We start from the raw sequence: 13,310 nt of genomic DNA on the forward strand, positions 1-13,310 counted from the left end.
TTATAGATTTATGTTGATTGTATAAACAAACCGTTTTCCAAAATTAATTTACTTTGAGATTAAAGGCTAAGATTGCTTTTCGACAGCTGTGCCAAAAACGGAAAAGCCTAATTTTCCAGGTGTTTGGTCTTGCACCACATGTTATTTCTCTTTTATTATCTTTGCTCGTCTGCATGTTTTATCCCTTTTCTCCTTCATGCCTTTCATTGTCCTCGTGGACAAGCGATAAGGAAGATAAATGAGTGCAGCTGAGCAGATAGCTGTCTCACCAAGGAAAATAGGAAGGGTTAGAAAGACTTAAGTCAGAGGTCATTTCATCAGTGAAGCTTCAAGCATTACAATGAAGTGAATGAGTAAAAATAAACGAACTCAGTAAAAGAATGCTTATAGTTTTTTTATATTACTATTTCAGTACAATTTAATGATTTGATGAAGTCAATGGCCTAAAATGCCAACCATTCAATGAGATAGAAAAACTCATGTCAAGTCATACAATCTGCTGTGCAGATTTTGGTGAAATGGGTCGAACATTTAAAGGCAACACAGGAACCCTCCTGTCACTTCTGCTTTTACCCATGCCCCACCACCCCTGCCAAGCCCCCAAGACCAAGACCTGCACCCCTACTGCATCTCCCATAAGCCCAGTGACCCAGTTCTCCCACCACCATGAACTGCCGAGACATCCATGGCCTGTGGCCCTAACTTCACCCTTCCTCCTCACTCCACCACTCCACAGCTCAACCATCATTGCTCCTGCAAAAGAGAGGGCTACTGAGATGCACCTTGGCGAACAAGCTGCGTCCCTTGTTCCTTCCTCGGTCGACGTACAGAACGAGCAGTCGCCTCCTGCCAGGATTGGAACCGAACTACTTCCAGACACTCTGCGAGGCTCTACCTCCAGGTTTGCTGATCAACTTTGTTTGTGAATTCCCCAGTGTGTCATAGGATTTGTCAAGTGAATGGCAGAGGCAAATGGTTAAGCCGAACGAGTTATGGTGAGCGTGGAGGAATTATAACTGCATGATCTGTATGTAATAAATTGTTATAGTCCAACCCTGTACAATGATTCTGTAATTGCTGTTGATACATGCTTTTCTCTCCTCCAATCTCCCCTCCCCGATTTATTAAATCTAATTACTTCAATTACTTTATGTTGGCTGGTTTGCAGTTCATCGTTTGGTTCATCAGTAACCCCAGCATACACGAAAAAGTACGATCATGGGAAATTGACGTCATTACAAAACTACTGCCGGATTGTCAAAGCCACCGCTTGGGCTTCCATCCTGTTTCGACGAGCGATCTGTACAGTGCATCAGATTCTTATTAGAGCTATTGTGTCTGTACACCAAAAACCAAAGTAAAGATCAATTCAGCTTTCCCAGCGGATGGCATTTGGTCTCTTTCGATGATACATTACAAAATTGGTGATCGTACGGGTGGAGGATTTGACCTTGGGTCCATCCGGCAGTCTACCATAACATTGGCTTGTCAGGATTGGGAATGGGACACCAGTCCGAATACTTCAACTGTCAGCATTCCAGCTGGCCTGGATTCGGTGTTTTTTTTTTTGGGGGGGGGGGGGGGGTTGTGTACATTGTCGAGGCTCGTATTAGAGCTAACACACAAAACATATAACAAAGGGAACAGGAGACAAGAGGGGTGGGAAAGAAAAACACAAAAAAGTGGGGAACACAGACATTGGGAGATCTGTGGAGGGGAGAGGGATGGGGCGGGGAACATGGGGTACACAAGATGGACATCACAAGGACTTTCAGGAAGGAAAGTGGGGAATTTGAAGGAGGTGGGCTTGAGGTGGATTAACGGGGGTAGAAAAGATTGAGGTTTTGGATGGGGGACGATAAGAAGTGGTGGTGAGCAGCTGTTTTGAAGACCTGGAGGGAAAGGTGGGATTGAAGAGAGTGACGGAGTTCATTCCAAAGGCGGGAAAAAAAAGAGAAATGAAAAAGTGAAGGTGAGCAGTGATTCGTGATTTTGGTAGTTTTAGCAGAAAGGGGTTGTTGGCGGACCTACAGCAAAAGCCTTTTGCGCCTCTTGAATCACATCCAAGACGTTTGATTCTCAATCCATACTTTTCCAACTGGCTACCAAACTCTGACTTGATTTTATGTAACTTTTGCATAAAACCTTTCTCATTATTGCTATGCAGTATTTCCCATGGCTGCTCAAAGCAAATACTCTTGAAATTATTTGGTTGATCACTGGTATTCCTCAGGGATCCATCAAAGTGACACAATGTCTGGCAGTTTAATTCAGCAGATTTGTCTGGCCTGCAGTCCAACTTATCTTCCAGTCACTAGTCCACTATCTCTTCATCGCCAGAGAGACAGTATGGAACTAATTTCTCACCAAACAACTCTCCTCCAGCAGAAAAACTGCAGTCTCTCTATAAATGTTATAAGCATTGTGTTTTCATCCTCAATATACTCAAATTCAGTATCAAATCCACCTTAGGTTCAAGCTCACAGATCTTTCACCATACAGAAAAACTCAGTGGCAGTTGGTCAAGTTTGCTCTGTGCTCGTCATCTGGTTCTTCAGTCATGATGGATGCTGATCCTGCTCACCAGATTCTCTCAGCAAGGGAGTCTCGTGAGTGGAGGAGGCCAATGAGCAGACCACGTGCCTCGTGGTTGCAGCAGGTTGATCGGCATCTCAAGGAGATGGGGATGGCCAAATGGAGGCCCCTGGAGTACCAGCGGAAAGTGGACACAGCAGCGCGCTGCTCTGGCGCATGCTCCCATACCTGACCTGATGGGGTCACGATGGACACTGCTTATGCTATGGTTATTTTCAATGTACAAATTTGAGGCTCATGGAAGAACGAGGAGACAGAGAGCAAAATGGAAATATAATTCCAGTGGAGCCACAGCTGGACAACTGACAAGTAAGGGAAAGACTGAGCAGTTGAATGAAGGGACCTCATACTAGAGTTATTACTTGTTTAGGCAAGGCACACAAACTGACACACACACACATTTATATATATATATATATATATATATATATATATATATATATATATATATATATATATATATATATATATATATATATATATATATGTTAGGCAAAGTACATACAATCTTCATCAATAATATTTTCCTCGTTGACTTGTATAACTGCTCCAATCTATATGAATAAATGTAATGTCAATGTGTGTGTGTGTGTGTGTGTGTGTGTCTGTGTGTGTGTGCCTGTGCGTGTGTGTGCCTGTGCGTGTGTGTGTCTGTGTGTGCGTGTGCCTGTGCGTGTGTCTGTGCCTGTGCCTGTGTCTGTGTCTGTCTCCTCCATAACTCCAAAACCATAAAACCTAGCAGCCTGAAACTTTGCAAGCAAACTAAGAAAACTCCAAGGAAGTGCAAGAGTGAAAATTGGATGTTTGGGTTAATTAAAACACCCATTTCGAAGATGATTAACGGCCTTATTTAATTATATCCTTGATCAGGCGCATCCTCGGTCACCACTCTCTATGGGGTCTTAAGGCGTATCCTGGGTAACCTCGCTGGGGTCTGAAACCGCCATGTGTTTTGGCCTGCTCAACCTTGCCTTCACTTGAAATAGGCTGCAGCAATTTCTTAATGATAACGTTTTATTTTTTCAACTTTCCTTACTCGTATTATCAAATGCTTGTTGTTCATCACAGCTAAGAATCACTGGGTGCAGTGCAATGCTTATAAACACCCGAAGACATCAGCATTCATTGCTTTATTTCATTTCCACATATATGTGTGATCACCACAAGTATCTCTTAAACGAAGGAAAATTACAAAATTTAAGCTCCAGAATCGAACTTACAAGCAGTTCCAATTCCTAGAAAGTGTTCATTTGTCCAATTTGGACATATTTGACATTTTGGGTGTCTCCGGGAGGTGGGTGCCAAGGGGGCTGTTTCTTATCAACCATTTTGTTAGAGTGGTTAAGCCACTTGGCAAGTGCTCTTTCAAAGGCTTTCAACAAAGGCTCCAGTTCCCTGTCTAAATATTCGCACTGTCACTGAATACTATAAAATCGATCGACAGGGGTCACTCGCCTGCGTTGGCCACGTGTTGTTCTGTGTTGCAACAGGCGGTGGGTGGCTGGTTCGCTGAAAATGTGAAATTTTATTTTCCACGACATTCCCCTATTTCTACGTTCTTCCATTATACGACCCCTCATGTCGACATCGATACATATAGAAAAAAACAATAACGTACACATCTCACATCGACCGAGCTGCGCGATCACTTCGACATCGATACATATAAAAAAACAATAACGTACCATCAGAGTTCATGGTTGTGAGGTTGAAGTTGACAGCAGGTGGATTGTTCTATCCTGTCCACTCCTCATACGACTATTCAATGCACACATCAATGTTGAGTACTGCCACTCTGTGAAATCCATCAAATATGTGTGCAAGTATGTCAACAAAGGATCTGACATGGCTGTGTTTGGCCTGACAATGGATGGACGGTGCATGATGAGGTTTGGCAATATGAAATGGGAAGATATATCAGCAGCAATGAAGCCCTCTGGAGGATCCTGAACTTCCCAATTCATGAGCGACATCTCACTGTAGTTCATCTCAGTGTGCAACTTGAGAATGGCCAAAGAGTGTACTTCACTGAGTATAATGTAAGTGAGCATGCCAAATTTCGACAAGACACAACTCTCATTGCCTTCTTCAATCTCTGCCAGGATGATAAATTTGCGAAGACACTGTTGTGTCATCAGATACCAAAGTACTACACATGAAATGTTGGCAGCAAGAAAAGGGCTCGCTGCAAAGCAGGACAAACTACCAGACCAGCCAGGCATCAAAGCCATGATGCACTTGGCCATGTGTACACTGTCCATCCTAATAATTTTGAATGCTTTTACCTGTGACTGCTTCTGCATGAGGTCAAAGGTCCAACATAATTTGAGGACTTACAAACTGTGGATGCCACAATCTGTGAAACTTACAAACAGGCTTGCCAGCTCAGACGACTCCTGGAGGATGATACACACTGGAATAGCACATTGGAGAAGGCAGCTGCAACTCGATCACCATGGATGCTGTGAAACCTGTTTGCCATTATGTTGCAGACATCCATCCATCCATTGGGACCATACTCTGTGCAGAGCGTTGGTGCTGCCTAAGCAGTCTCCTTGGCTATTGGGCACAGTCCTGGATGGGTCGCCACTCCGACACAGGAAACCAGCAAGCTTGCACTCATTTTGTCGAACTTGGAAGGAAGACAGGCAGAGTCAACTGGTATTAATTAAACAGCTGAGTGTGATTTGAACTCAGGATCCAAGCCCACCACCCTAACCATTAAGCCAACACAAGGCATGTTGCAGACATGTGCCATGTCAAATCCTCAACAACTATGGGACAACCACAAGGAGAATCTGGCAGAGGACATTTTGTATCACACACAAGTGCAAAATCCTAACCTCGAACTGGACTACAGTGATGCCACCTTCAATCAAGCTCTTATTATCATTGAAGACAAGATCAAGGCTTTAGGTAGCTCTGACCTCAAACTTTTGGCCTTCCTGACCCTCAGCAACACAATGACAATGAGCTCACAAATGAAATTTTGAGAGAGACCAACTAAAACATGGAACAGCTTGCTGAATACATATAGGAGAATGAGCCATGTCTGATTCCAGACCAAAGAGAAGCCTTCAATAAGATTACACAAGCAGTTTTCAATGGGAGTGGTGGCACTTTCTTTCTGCATGCTCCCAGTGGAACTGGCAAAACTTTTCTCATCAATCTTCTTTTCGCAAAAATCTGGCAGAGAAACACGATTGCCTTTGCAGTGGCATCATCAGGCATTGCTCCGACACTGTTGACAGGATGAAGAACAACTCACTCAGTCTTCAAGTTACCCTTAAATCTGGCAAGTATGGAGGCACCAACCTGCAACATTGGGCAGGGGTACTGGCAAAGCAAAGCTCCTAGAGGAGTGCCGGCTCATTGTCTGGGATGAATATACAATGTCTCACAAGGTTGCTTTCGAGGCTCTTGATGCAAGATCTTCGACATAATGAAAGAAGAATGGGTGGAGTGACTGGTGTTGGCTGGGGATTTTCGACACACTGCCAGTCATGCCACATGGAACCAAAGCTGTTGAAATGCAGGCGTGCCTCCAAGCCTCATACATTTGAAACAACATTCAATGACTCAGCCTAATGGCCAACATGCAAGTGCTTCTAACAGGTCATTAATATGCTGTGGAGTTTGCTGCAAGCCTGCTCAAACTGGGAAATGAAGCCATGGTATCAAGATGGTGCTATCTCGATGAGAAAACAGTTGGAACACTTCAACAACTACAAGATGCAGTATTTCCAAATGTTGCACATAACTTCCATGACCATAAGTGGCTCTGCCAAAGAGTCATCTTGGCACTGAAAAATGATGCCACCAATTCCACAAACAGAGGTTTTCTTACACAGTTACCTGGCACCATGCAAATGTACAAGTTGGTTGACACTGTACCAGACACAAATGAAGCAGTCCACTATCCCACATAATTTCTTAACTCTCTGGGAACCACCAGGTGTGCATCCTCACAATCTGATACTCAAGATTTGTGCACCCAAAATGCTTCTCAGGAATCTGGACCCACCAACACTCTGCAATGGAACACATTTGGCTGTCAAGAAGCTTATGCCACATGTCATTAAAGCCACAATCATGACTGGCCACGCAGCAGGACAGGATTTCTTCATTCCAATCATCCCATCTGACTTGCCATTTTAATTTAAAAGGCTCCAGTTCCCTGTCCGCCTCAGTTTTGCCATGAGGATCAACAAGGTACAAGGACAATCACTCAAAGTTGTTGGCCTCAACCTGCAAAGTCCATGCTTTTTCTCATGGCCAACTCTATGTTGGTTGTTCCAGAGTTGACAATGGCAAAAACCTTTTCATCTTGGCTCCACATGGAGAAACATGCAACATTGTCTATCCTGAAGCTCTACAACAGTGGTTTTCAAACTTTTTTTAGTGACGACCCAATTTCAGAACCTCTCTACATCGCGCGACCCAAAAAGATTCAAAACCCAATTCATAATATACAAGATAAGATGTTATATGGCACAAGAACATTTACTGTTTACTTTATTCACCATCGTCATGTTTTCATAGATGAGTAAACGGAGAATAGCCGACAGTATCCAAATAGTACAGTTGAATGTTTCAGAAGTTTAGTCCGAATGACATTTAGATATATCAGTGAGAAGGATGAGCCTGTTTTTCAGAAACCAACTTCTCTATTCGTGGAGAAGTAGATGACAATGCCAGGATCATATCATGCTCCATTTCTAGGCGATTTCTGTACTTTGTTTTCATCACCACCATGGTGGAGAACGACAGCTCACAAAAGTATGATGTAGGATATGGCATGAGAACCTTAATGGCGTGCCGTGACCGGGTCGGGTACGACGGCAGCATTTTGCACCAGAATGTCGACAACGAATTCATCCACGCAAGAGCCTGCGCTCCTGAATCCTGCTGGAGCTGTACAAGCTCTTCCTGTGCTGTATCATCTTCATCAGCAATCGAGTCCAGCGGAGCCGTGAAAGGGTCCCGAACCACAGAAAAGAACTGCATATCCAGCTCAGGGAAATAGTGCTCGAACTGTTCAATGAGTGACCGAAGGTGACGTGATATCTCCCCAGCAAGACTGTCAAGCTCAGTATCATCGTACTAGCAGGTCGTTAGATGCTCCAATAGACGGGGGGGGGGGGGGGGGGGAAGTCTGAAGCACTTAACAGCTGCTTTGTCTGCCAGTAATTTTAGAGTCGCCAGAAATCCGCTCATTTTGTCGTGAAAAATCATAAGGTTGGCGTCTTTGCCTTGGAGGGAGTGGTTGAGGACATTGAGACGTTCAAAGATGTCAACGAGATAGCACAGTTCTGACAGCCAAGAGTCCGACTCAAGCAACGCGACCCATGCCGTTTTCCCTTGTGTGCGTAGGAACTCCTTCAGTTCATCTTTGAGCTCGTAAACGCACAGAAGAAGGTTTACTCGAGATAACCATCTCACTTGAGTGTAGAATAGTAAATTATTATGGTCGGCGTCCATCTCCTGGCAGAATAGCCTAAATAACCTAGTGTTGAGGGCGCTCTATTTGATGTGATTCACCATTTTTACGACTTCTGAGAGCACGCTCTGCAAGGTTTCTTGCAAAGTACGAGAGGCGAGCGCTTCTCGGTGAATCATGCAGTGTACCATGGAGGTCTGAGGAGGCCACCTCAAGCAATTTAGCCTTGAATCCAGAACGCACTCCTAGCATTGCTGGCGCGCCGTCTGTTGTAGAACCGAGCAACTTTCTGAAGTCCAGATCATGGTCATGATAAAACTGCTCTACTTTCCCAAAAATGTCCTCGCCTTTGGTGGTGGCCTCCAATGGTTTGATGAGCAGAAGCTCATCGACAAAGTTATCAGCCTTGATGAAGCGGATCCAGACGATGAGTTGCGCGTACGATGCGATATCAGTGGACTCGTCCAACTGTATGGCGTGCCACGGCGATTCCTTGATCTTCTGTACGACCTGAGCCATTACATCCAGACTCATATATTCAATTCTGCGTTGGATGGTGTTGTCAGAGAGGGGTATAACTGCCAGTTTCTTCGCCGCTTCCTCCCCAACCATCAGAGATATCATGTCCTTTGCACATGGCAGAACGAGTTCTTCTGCAATGGAGTGAGGCGTTTTAGTCTTGGTAACATGGAGCGACACTCGATACGAGGCCTCTAATGCCCGAGAATTGGTCTGATGGCATGTACCATCTCTGTCAAGATGCGTATTCTTGAGTGCAAGAAGTTTCCTCTTAAAGAACGCTCTCTCTCCTTATCCTGATAAGGTGCATGTTTTGTAGTCAAATGCCTCTGCAACTTATTTTGTTTCATAGACTCCGTAGAAAGCACTTCAAAACAAATCACACACTGAGGCCTCTGTGCCCCACTCTTATTCACCACGTAGTAAAATCCAAGGTCCAGAAATTTATCCTCGTAAGAACGTTCTCGAGATTTGCTGGTGGCCGGTGCTGCCATCACAAATAAGGTCTCGAGTCGAAGGTGGAGACGTGAATAGACGTTAATGATAGTCAGAGTCTGAGTCTGAGAAGACGTGGATCAAACCACTAATTTCCCGCCAAAATGAACTGCCCTTCAGCGACCCCGCGCATCGGCTGGATCCCATTCCAAGCGTCATGTTGCGCCGGTTCCCATACTTTGAACGAACCGTTTATATTACATCCCGTAAAAGCGAACACCGATCGAAAACAGACAATTTTTTTTCGCTGCAAGCGGACACCCACGAGGGGGTTGACTCAGCCTGTCATCCTTCCGAGGTCGGCGAAATGAGTACCAGTATACTGGGCCGGTGTATACGCCGGTTAAAATAGGTGTACCATATCACTGTGTCGTAAGAGGCGACCAGGGTTGCGTCAGGAAGGGCATCCGGTGTAAAACATGTGCCAAATCACTATGCGGATCAAACAGATGATCCGCTGTGGCGACCCCTATCGGGAGCAGCCGAAAGAAGAAGAGAGGAGGAGCAAGCGGACACCCGCGACCCCACAAAATTTGCTCGGCGAACCCACTTGGGGTCGCGCCCCTGGGTTTGAAAAACCAAGCTCTACAAGGATAAATAAGTTAAAAAAAAAAACAATGTCAAACACTGTGATAAAATGTGATGTGAAATCCTTAGTACTGAAGAATAAGAAATAATGCTGGAGAAGAAGGGCAGATAGAGGAAAAAGGAAAGAGAAAAAAGGCAGAATGAGGAGGAAGACAGAAGAACAATGAAAAGAAGATAACAACGAACAAAGGAAGGAGAGGCAGATAAAAGAATAAAGGTACAATTTTTTTTTTAAGGCAGAAGCACAAAAAGATAAAAGTACATAAAGGTGACAAAAACACAAGGCATAACAAAAATCCAGAGCAGCAGAAACTCCACATCAAGAAGCAAACGCAGCAACAATGACTGCAATCTGCCCTCCCGAACCTGCGATCTCCTAGTCATTGTGTTGTACTTCAGATGGTTGTCCGTACTATCTGGTTCAGGAGGACACAGTTCAAGCCTATGAAACCTTTGCTGCCCCTGTGTGAAGTGGGGCCATCGCTGTAAAATACAAAACACACAGCAAATGGCGCTTTGTGTTGAGGCGTAGTGGTGATGGTCATGTTTAACCCTCGACCAGTCAAAGATCCCCAGGGGGTTAAGCATGGCAAGGTAAGCCTTGGTCTTGTTTTCTGTCTGTCTGTCTGTCTCTCTCTCTCTCCCCCTCTCCCCCTCTCCCCCACTCCCCCTCTCCCCCTCTCCCACCCAAATATCCCCCTCCCTCCCCCCTCCCATGCTCTCTGCCCCCCTCCCTCCGTCCCTCTCGCACCCAAATATCCTCCTCCCTCCCACCCATCTCTCTGCCCCCTCGCTTATTCCCGTCAGCGAAGCGATGGGTGGTATTTGTTGGTATTAAATAATGTTTCCTCACCACCTTTCTCTCTTTCCTCTTTTCCTGTTCATTCATTCCCTTGTATTTAACTGTCACCCCACTGCCCCACTGTCCCTCAAATAAAATATACATTTTACATTGAAGGATGGAATTTGATTTAATGGGAAGGAATCGTGATTTTTACCCTCGCCGGAGGAGAGGGTATTGCATTTGGGTCTGTGTTTGTTTGCTTGTCCGCACAGAATTTTAGAGTTTTTCTCCACAACCGCTTGTCGGATTGAGATGAAATTTTCACCATATGAGCGACGACTCATGTAGAATGGTATAATGATAATTATGATGTCATAGGTCACGTGGTGTGGAAACCATGTTGGAAAAAATGGAAAAACTTTCGGCCTCTGCATCTTTGAAACGCACCAAGGAAAAAAATTGAAACTTAGCACATGGCAAGTACTTCTCATGAGGAATAAGTGATTTTCTTATGACATCATAGGTGCCTTTGTTGTGACATAATAATTGCACATGCAGAACACTATATCTGATCAGTATGAAATTTTTTAAGGCTCATCTAGGAATAAAATGGTCCACAGAAAAAAATAAAATTGAGGACGTCATCGGTGACACGATTTGGCAGCCAAATAGTTTTTTTGTTTTTTTAAATACCTTAAAAAATCTTTTTCTCTAAAATGGCTGAACAGATCGAGGTGAAACTTTACAAGTATGACTGCCTATCAATGAGACACAAAAGGTTCATACATATGATATCATAGGTCACATGGTTTGGCAACCATATTGGATTTACCATGAAACCTATAACAAATCTTCTTCTCCAGAACGGCTGGACAGATCGAGGGGAAACTTTATACAAATATTCCCCAAGCCTTGGGGATACCAGGGTATTCACGAATAATTGATGTCACATGGTCTGGCAGCCATATTGGATTGAGTGAAAAATCTTTTTAAAATTCTTTCTCTTGAACCACTTTATCAATCAATGTGAAACTTCACAATTCTGGTCTTGTAGTGATGGAGAATATGTGTTTTAAATTTCAACCTGATCAGACACATGGTGTGGCAGCCAGAATTATTTATTATTTTAATCAGGGTTCTTTATGGTTTTTTTTTTTGAATAAGGTTCACTTGGCGATGACTGGATGAGTTTGAGGGTAGAGGACTAGCAGCTGAAATGTGAATCCTATCCAGGTTCCTCCTCATGACTTCATCTTTGCTTTTTGCTTGCTTGGGCTCCTTCTGATGACTCCAATGCAGGACTGGACCTAATTCGTCTTCCATTTGATATTAATTTAATTTATTTTAATCCCATTCTGAATTCAATTTAATAATATATATTTTTTTTAAATGTCATGGATCAGGGTCAGGTGCCCATTCAAATCCGGGCTGCATCAAAGCGGGACGTCTTGGTACCCGGTCATCACTGCCAGCAGTTATAAAGTGACAGTTCTAGTTATGTCTCTTATTAATTATGTAACACATCAGTACACAAACGCCACACAAAACCACACAAACACTTCACAAAACAAGTCCTGGCGAGGGTCTGCAATCTCTGATTGCTTTTTTTGTTGTTCTTGATACGTTTAAATGGCTCCACTGAAAAACTCCTTAGTCACTTCCAACCCCTCAATAAAATAAGTAAAGCATGATGCAAATTATATGCAACTCTTCATATTTTACATACCTATGTTGTATATGAGCTTAGAGAGTGAATTTACCTTTGTCCAAGTGACCACAGGGGGTGGGTCCCCATGAGCACTGCATAACACCTGCACATTGCTGCCAGCTTGTGCTGTCACATCAGTTGGTGTGTGGAGGAACACTGGAGATGCTGGAAACAAAGCAAACGAGTTTCTCAGTAAAGTGCAACAACCTTATCTCATCAAAAGATGCCCACCCAACAAATGTCCAAAAAAATTCAAAAACCTTTACCCCGACAATGCCTAATGTGATAGCATCAGAGCTGCAGACACCACAACATGTGAAAATGTTTCAGATGATCAGAAAAATGCTGTTGAAGCAACAACGTCAGGTGGAGGGGAGGAGTAGAAGAAGGGAAAATGGGGGTGGGGTGCAAGGATGCTCCAATCAGTCTCACTAGTTTTTTTCATCAAACTTTCCTGAAACCCTTCATCATGACTGGAAAACTGAGCTGTTAAGGAAGTTGTGTTCGAGCAAGTGGACCAGGATGACGTAAATAACCTGCTGCATTCTCATGGGGAAGAGCTTATAAATGAGGACCTAATGCAATTTGAGCAACAAAGGGCTAGAGAGGATGAGGAAGATGCTAAAAGGCTGATGCCACCAGCAAAACATCTTATACACGATAAGATTGTCTGAAGCTTTCAGCTTATTTGAGCAAGGAATGGCCATATTAATGGAAAACGACCCAATATGGAGTACAGCTTAAATTGTGGCCACATAATTGAAGGTGCTCTGTGTTATCTTAAGGAACTGTGTAAAAGAAGGAGGAAAAAGCTGTCCAGTCTTCTCTTTTTACCGAGTGCTTTGGCCTTCTTCAACCTCAACAGATATCCAGGAAACACTCCCACTCTCACTCTCAATCAGCAAGCAAAGAAACCCTTCCAGCAATTCATGAAACCCGCAAGGTATTTTCAGATAACTATTTTCTGTATTGATTCATTTTTGTCCCCCGCCCCTCCGACAAGGTTGGGAATGAGGGACATGAAAATGAGCTCCATCTGACCGACCGATCATCCATCCATGACTGATCATCTGTCCATGCACTTTTGTGTACACGAAATTTCAAAAACCATTGAGCATTTAGCTTTCATATTGCAGATATCTATTCCACATGACTTTGTCTCAATCTGTTTAGAATACTAC

The 13,310-nt window shown here is 43.8% G+C and overlaps 1 protein-coding gene across 4 annotated transcripts in view; it reads right to left on the reverse strand.

The window, feature by feature from the left end:
• PXDN (peroxidasin) overlaps positions 1 to 13,310 on the reverse strand; it is a 202,716-nt gene that overhangs the window by 52,212 nt on the left and 137,194 nt on the right. For all 4 annotated transcript variants that reach the window (XR_015061649.1, XM_085895156.1, XM_085895157.1 and 1 more), the window contains exon 13: positions 12,182 to 12,294. Coding sequence is in view for 3 of the 4 variants with exons in the window: in XM_085895156.1 (XP_085751282.1) it covers positions 12,182 to 12,294 (113 nt within the window). In the remaining variant the exon portion in view is untranslated. The remainder of the gene's footprint in view (positions 1 to 12,181; positions 12,295 to 13,310) is intronic.

This window comes from Eptatretus burgeri, chromosome 9, assembly GCF_056783735.1.
Source record: "Eptatretus burgeri isolate ZD-2024b chromosome 9, Ebu_testis_v1, whole genome shotgun sequence".
In the NCBI taxonomy this organism is placed as follows: domain Eukaryota; kingdom Metazoa; phylum Chordata; class Myxini; order Myxiniformes; family Myxinidae; genus Eptatretus; species Eptatretus burgeri.